This window comes from Ctenopharyngodon idella, chromosome 1 (genome assembly GCF_019924925.1).
Source record: "Ctenopharyngodon idella isolate HZGC_01 chromosome 1, HZGC01, whole genome shotgun sequence".
Classification (NCBI taxonomy): Eukaryota; Metazoa; Chordata; class Actinopteri; order Cypriniformes; family Xenocyprididae; genus Ctenopharyngodon; species Ctenopharyngodon idella.
In genome coordinates, this window is record NC_067220.1 from 10,983,855 (window position 1) to 10,990,626 (window position 6,772).

Below are 6,772 nucleotides of genomic sequence, written 5' to 3' on the forward strand. Positions count from 1 at the left end.
ATAGAAATATATAAAAAAACAAAAAATTACAAAAGTGCATTACAAAATTGCTAAAACTCAAACTAAAATTAAATGAAAACTGAATTTTAAATATATATATATATATATAAAACAAATATTAATAAATGCTATCATAGTATATTAATCATACTAAAATAACAGTGATATTTGATTCTTAATTCTGATTGGTTGACATGCAGACACTCCAAGGTGATTCATTAAAGGTTAGATTGGGTTATTTAAGGTTCACTGACCACGTTCAAAGTCATTCAACTCCATCTGCTTGAATGGGAAAATTCTAAAATCTCAGAAACATCATAAAATACCATATATAAATTCAGGAATAAAATCTGACAACAATAGACTCATATATTGTGCATCTTTAGCTCAAATCACAGGCTTTTTCAGATAATGGGCTTGTGCTTCTATGAAAAAGACTGGCTCTTGCAGACAAACTCAAACTTGCATCTACTGCTGTGAATAAGATGTCTTTATTGTTGTGTTGAATGAAACCATATTCACAATCCATTTACCATGTGGAAGAGGGTAAATGTTCACTTAAAAAAATATAAGATCAATGATGAAAGTTAAAAAGGCAAACCCTTAGTTCACATGGCAAGGCAGATTCATAAATGATTCCATAAATGATCGTCTGAAGGGTTGTTGAGTTTTTGTGTATTTTGTGTGTGTGTGTGTGTGCATCTATTCCATCTCATCTGCTGTAATATTCACAAATAATGATGTTTTAGCCATGCATATGACCGCTAAATCAACATACTGTAAGTTTGCCATCTTTTATATAAACTACACACAACCATCTTGAATTGTTTCAATACATTTTTTTTTTTTTTCTCACACATTTTTACATTTCCGGATGATCTTATGGATCACAGACGTGATGGTCTGAAGAAGAATTGCTCTGTAATACCAAAAAAAAAGACCAAACAACAATATAGATTAAGAAAACATTATTATCTTATACTCTAATGATTAAATAAACAGAAATAAAATTAAATTAAATCAGATCCCCATAAACTTTAATAACAGATTTGGTAGCCTGTAACTCTCCTGAGAAAGGTATGATAAAATGATTTTTCTATTATTATTATTCCTGTCATATTTGCTTAAAGCAGATGAATCGAGGGACTCTTGAACTGATAATAAAGTGCCCCGTACAAACTGATTAAACTATAATTGTTTTCCTCCGTGTGTTTCTGTACAACATTCATGAGGTTCACTGAATTATGATTATTCCTGTTCCACAATATCATTAAATTAATAATCACATCTACAGGCTTCAAGATTAATTGGTACTTTCCACAAATAGGGTACAAAACAAAGCTTGAAATCTTGATGGTCCACCTCAGGAGGTCAAACTAAATATTACAGTATATGAGCTGTTTTTTAGTTATTTAATCTGTATTTTAATTATTTAATAAATAAAATAAATTTTAAATTAAATATACAATACATTTTAAATTTTAAATGATTACCTATTTTTAAATAATATTTTTTCCTACATTTAACCAAATATCAACATGATTTTAACTGCTGAATATAGTCAAGACCTCTGAGGTGCAGCAGGCCAAAATTGCCATTTTAAAATTAGCCACTTTGAATGCTATAGGTTGATTTGTAAGTTACATAACTGTTTATCTAACATATCAACTAGATGTTTATGTTTTTATTGCTTAAAAAAAGTAACAAGACCCTTTTCATGGAAAGTGCCGCTAGCGTTTCATTAGAAATACTGTTCCCGCCTGATTCAAAGCTGTACAGTCTATTCTAAAGCAAGTCCCATGATTGTTTTACTACATTATTACAAAATACATAATTCAGTATTTGCAACATTCTATATCGAGGTGCTAATTAAAAACCACAACATAATCAGCTGAATATTCCCAGCAGTTTCATAAATCAAAATGGACACAACATTACAAAAGAAAAGTGCTTCTCAGGACCCTATTTGGCTTCCTCAAAGAAAATGTCTCTCAAACACTCAAAGTAAAGCCCCTCACCGCTGCAACGGGACACCTGCACACACATCGATCACCTCATGAACATTTCAAACCCAGACGTCTGATAGTCCCTCGGAGGAAACGTCACCTTCGCTGACAGTGGGTCGTTTGGAAGAACAAAACTAGGTCATTCTGGCTCTTTATTTAAGTAATGGCAGTTTAAGACATCAGGTTCTATATGTGCAAACTAAATGGTCGATCGAGTCTCTTACGAACAGCGTCAAACTTAGAATGAAAGTGTTGAAAACATGCGGAGAAAAGAAAGACTCAAGTATGGTGCATTTTTATAACCCCTTTGACCTTTTTTACAGTTTCTTGTTGATTCATTTATCATAATTGTGTTTAATTAAGGCGTTTACACACTAAAGAAAGCTGCGTTTTGCGATCCGTTTCGAAGGTGAGGGAAATGTGGGGTCATAAGCGGGAAAGCAGCAAACCGGATTTGCAAAACGCACAACTGAACCCGCCTCGCTTAAAATTCCAAGAGCTTAACGGATGCGAAAATGTTCTCAATTTTTGTTTGCATTATTTTTTTTTAATTTTTCATGTATGTCTTTGCAAAAGCATCATTCCCATTGAAATCAATGGATTTGCAACATTGCCCAAAAGTTACAATTCTCAACTTTTGTTAGCAGAGCTTTCGCAAACCCTTGCATATTTGATCTGTTTTTATAAAGCGGTTAGTTTCTGTCCTTGATTCTGATTGGTCAATAGCTGTGTTTTATTCACAATAAAACACAGCTATGTCCGCTTGACCCAGCGGTTCTGTGTATCACTAAACAACACCCTTAGCAACCACTCTTAGCAACGTAAACTGTATGTTCTCAATTAATATTGTTCATTGAAGCTTACTGTATTATGTAGAAGAGTATTGTGAGAAAGAGATCGATTGAGCGAGTTTATTACCTGCATTCAGATTTAGCATTTTCCTTCAGGTCAGTCCTATGTTTTTAATAAAAGTCTGTTTAAATGTCCGATGTATTATCCCGTGACTGACAGCGCTAGTCAAAGCATTTGTCAGTTGCATCTTGTTCTGTGTTCACAACAATTCAGTCTTTTCAATATAAACGTCTTCGCTACTGACCGACACACTCATAAAGACAGTCTTTGCCGCCATCTAATGGCGTAATAATGTAACTTCTGTCGCTGTTCACGGTCAGGGACTACTTATTCTGGTGGAAGGAAGGCTTTTAGTGAATGTTTACTTCATGAAAGTTGCATTGATACATATTTTTGGCTTTAATATTTGTATTGTGTGGTAACCGTTTTATAAAAGCAATAAGGTACTCGAGGCTAGTGCTGTATCGTGAATAAGTCACAGCTGAAGGGGTTGCAACGCCCTTCAGCCATGACTTATTCACGATATAGCACAGCCTCTCATACCTTATTGCTTACTTGCAATGCACCATTCCTGTTGAAATCAATGGATTTTCAACATTGCTTAAAGTTACATATTCTAAACATTTGTCTGCACAGCTTTTGCAAACCCTTGCATATTTTATCTACATCTTTGCAATGCAGCATTCCCATGGAAATCAATGGATTTTAGAGTTGCCTAAACGTTCAATATTCGTAACTTTTGACTGCAACATCACTTTTGCATTTTTATGTATGTTTTTGCATTGCATCATTCCAATTGAAATCAATAGATTGGCAGCATTCTCTAGTGTGTAGACGCCCTTCAGACCCCCGTGAAAAGCCCATGTCGATACTGATTGCGAGGGGTTATTGTATATTGCAGGAGGAGCAGCACGGGTCTTCCTTATCTGGCTGAGAGGCATAGTCCATCTGCCTGACTATCTCTGAGAACAGTTCGTCCACCATGGTTTTGCTCTTGGCTGATGTCTCCATGAACGGGCAGCCCCATTCTTCAGCTAGAGCTTGACCCTCGCTCGACGAAACCTCACGCTCGTTGTCCAGGTCCACCTTGTTTCCCACGAGTATCACGGGCACACGCTCATACCTGTGAATGCACATAACACGATAATGAGCAGAAGCTTCAACACAAAATGACAATTCAAAGGTTAAATTTTTTAGCACTAAACACAAGAAGTAACAGTTGTTTCCGAACAGGTTTCTCTGATAGATCTACTGCACCTTTTGCTCTCATCTGCCAATGGTCAGGCAAACGGATAGTCCCGCCCCCAACTCATCTCATTGGTTGAGTCAACAGTTGACAAAACAGAACAATGTTGTAAATGAGTCATAGGCTGCATCTGAAATCGCATATTTGCCTACTATATAGTAGGTGAAAAACAGTATGCGACAAAGGAAGTATGTCTGAATTCACAGTACTCATAAAAGATGGACACTTTACTCTTCCATTAGGCCACGGGAGAGAATTTATGAATGGCAGTGAAGCGACGTACTGTAACTGATGCTGGTAGGTCACATGATAATGTCAGCCTGGCGGATGTAGTACGTCCGAATTACATTCATACTACACACACTCATACTATGTAGAGCATACTTTTTAGCGGCCGTGAAGTAATTTCTTATTCAAAATAAGTACCTACTCAATAGAGTATGCGATTTTGGATGCACCCACAATGTTTTATTCTTCAGGAACTCAAACTACCAATGACTGACTTATAGTGATTGTAAACATTAAACTGGAATGTGAAAAAATATTGAACTCTTTCTCCACCATTGACGGAATTTTCCATCGATCCAAGTTCTTCCTACTAATTTGAACCAAACTTCCCCAAAATGGGGTCAGATAATCTTCAGACCAAGAGCGACATCTACTGGTCAAAAATTATAATCATAACATTAAATTACTTGTAATAATTGAACTAGACTACGGTTGAAATTTAGCTTTAAGCTAATACAGTTACAGTATATATACCGTGAATTGCCCCTAAACAAATACATAAATAATAATGTAATACTTTACAAGAAGGTTTCTTTAGTTAACATTAGTTAACTACATTTACACTGGATGACAGAAGATGAGAAACTGGAAACATATCTTTCACTATTTCAAGTGGACAAAAAAATGAAAATTTTAATTTCATTAGCTGCAATGTCTACTGAAAATTACACAATGCTGATAACAAAAAGTAAATCCAACAATTTATTTACAAACAAAATAATCATCATTGGTAAAATGCACCAATAAATAATGAATAATTTGCTCCAGATGAAACTGTTCAATGTGTTTTCTTTACCAAGATTGATTGAGTTAATATGAGAGAAATTCACTACAGTTATTGAACCACCATCCGATACCAGAGGTCAAAATCGTTAAATATGATGCAAATGTATTTGTCTTCTTCCCAATGGCACACTAGCTGTGTGTCACTGACCGTAGAGATCCTGGATGTCCAATAAGAGGCTCAGGATGCGTCTAACGCTGTGAATCACTCCCTCCACAGACTCTGAGTCAGAGCTATTGATCTGTCAGACCCTGGTGAAAAACGAGTCTCTTTAGAGAAGTGTGTGTCCAGGGGTGTCGGGCGCTCGGCCCACGGCTCATCAGACCAGCTGAGTCATGGAAGCCCATTCCCAGCCTTTAATGCAGAGAGCGGAGGAGTATCGGTTTGATATCAGCTCTAATTAAAAGAGGAGGAAGATCATAGTGACTGTAGAGAGTGATGATGACAGCAGCAAGTGAACATCTCAATGGCTGTGAGAGGAAAACATTACTGCTCTTTTTCATCACTCAAGACTCTTAAATGGATAGTTTAGGGATCAGACGATCTTCAGACCAAGCATCAAAAAATTTAAGTAGGCTATATAAAACAGCTATTTTAAAATGTAATAATATTTCACAATTTTTGCTGTTTTTTCCGTATTTCAAATAAATGCAGCCTTGGTGAGCAGAAGAGACTTCTTTCAAAAGCATTAAAGGGGACCCATTATGCCCCTCTTTACAAGATGTAATATAAAGGGGCTTTCACACCGGGTAGTTCAAGGAACTTAGTTCTAGGAACTAGCCGCTAGGACCGTTTTCCTGGTTGCATTTGCACCGCCAGTAGGAACTATGAAGTGATGTAAGCTGCGCTTGTTGTTGTGACTTTTATTTTGAAGGCGCAGCGGACCTTTATTTTGACACTGCTGAGAATGCCAGAGCTGGTGCACACAGCGCTCACTTTCTCCGTCTTCATTAGTTTACGATTTGTTTAACAGCCTGTCTAATATGTTATTAAATTGAACTGTTATACAAAGAAAGACGACAGTATATGAAAAAGTATTAGCGTTTGCAGTGTGGTTGATGTCCAATGTCACTACCTGAGCAGAAATACATAATCATGTTTTGTTTTGTCCCCTCAAAGTTGCATTGGATTTTCTCCTTAACTCGAGAGGTCCATCTATCATTGTTTTCTATGTTCGTAGAGTTAGTTTGGGGGTAAATATATAGGCTATAAACTGTGTGTGTACACGTTTTTTTTTAAAATGGCAGGTGCTGGTATTTCGCATGCGTTCGGCCAATCAAAATACACTTATGTCACTGGTAGTTCCTATAGTGCTGGTTTAGACCCTACTCTGAAGTAGGAGCTAATTTAATTCCCCCAAAAGGAGCTCCTAGAACTAAAATAGTTCCTCCTGAGGTGCGAACACTGCAAAAATTTGGGTACTTCCAGTAATAGTTCTAGGAACTATGAAAAGGTTCCTCCGGTCAAAAGCCCTCTGGTGTCCCCAGAATGAGTTTCAGCTTAAAATATCCCAGAGATCATTTATTATACCTTGTTGTAAATGCCCATTTTTGAGCGAAAGGAAAAACATGCTGTTTTCGTGCATGTGTCTTTAAA

At 36.5% G+C, this 6,772-nt stretch overlaps 1 protein-coding gene across 1 annotated transcript in view; it reads right to left on the reverse strand.

The window, feature by feature from the left end:
• Nucleotides 1-472: 472 nt before the first annotated feature.
• The window catches only part of rap2ab (RAP2A, member of RAS oncogene family b), a 17,248-nt gene continuing 10,948 nt past the window's right edge, over nt 473-6,772 (reverse strand). The window contains exon 2 of the mRNA XM_051907140.1: nt 473-3,981. Coding sequence (XP_051763100.1) covers nt 3,744-3,981 — 238 coding nt within the window. The 3' untranslated portion in view covers nt 473-3,743. The remainder of the gene's footprint in view (nt 3,982-6,772) is intronic.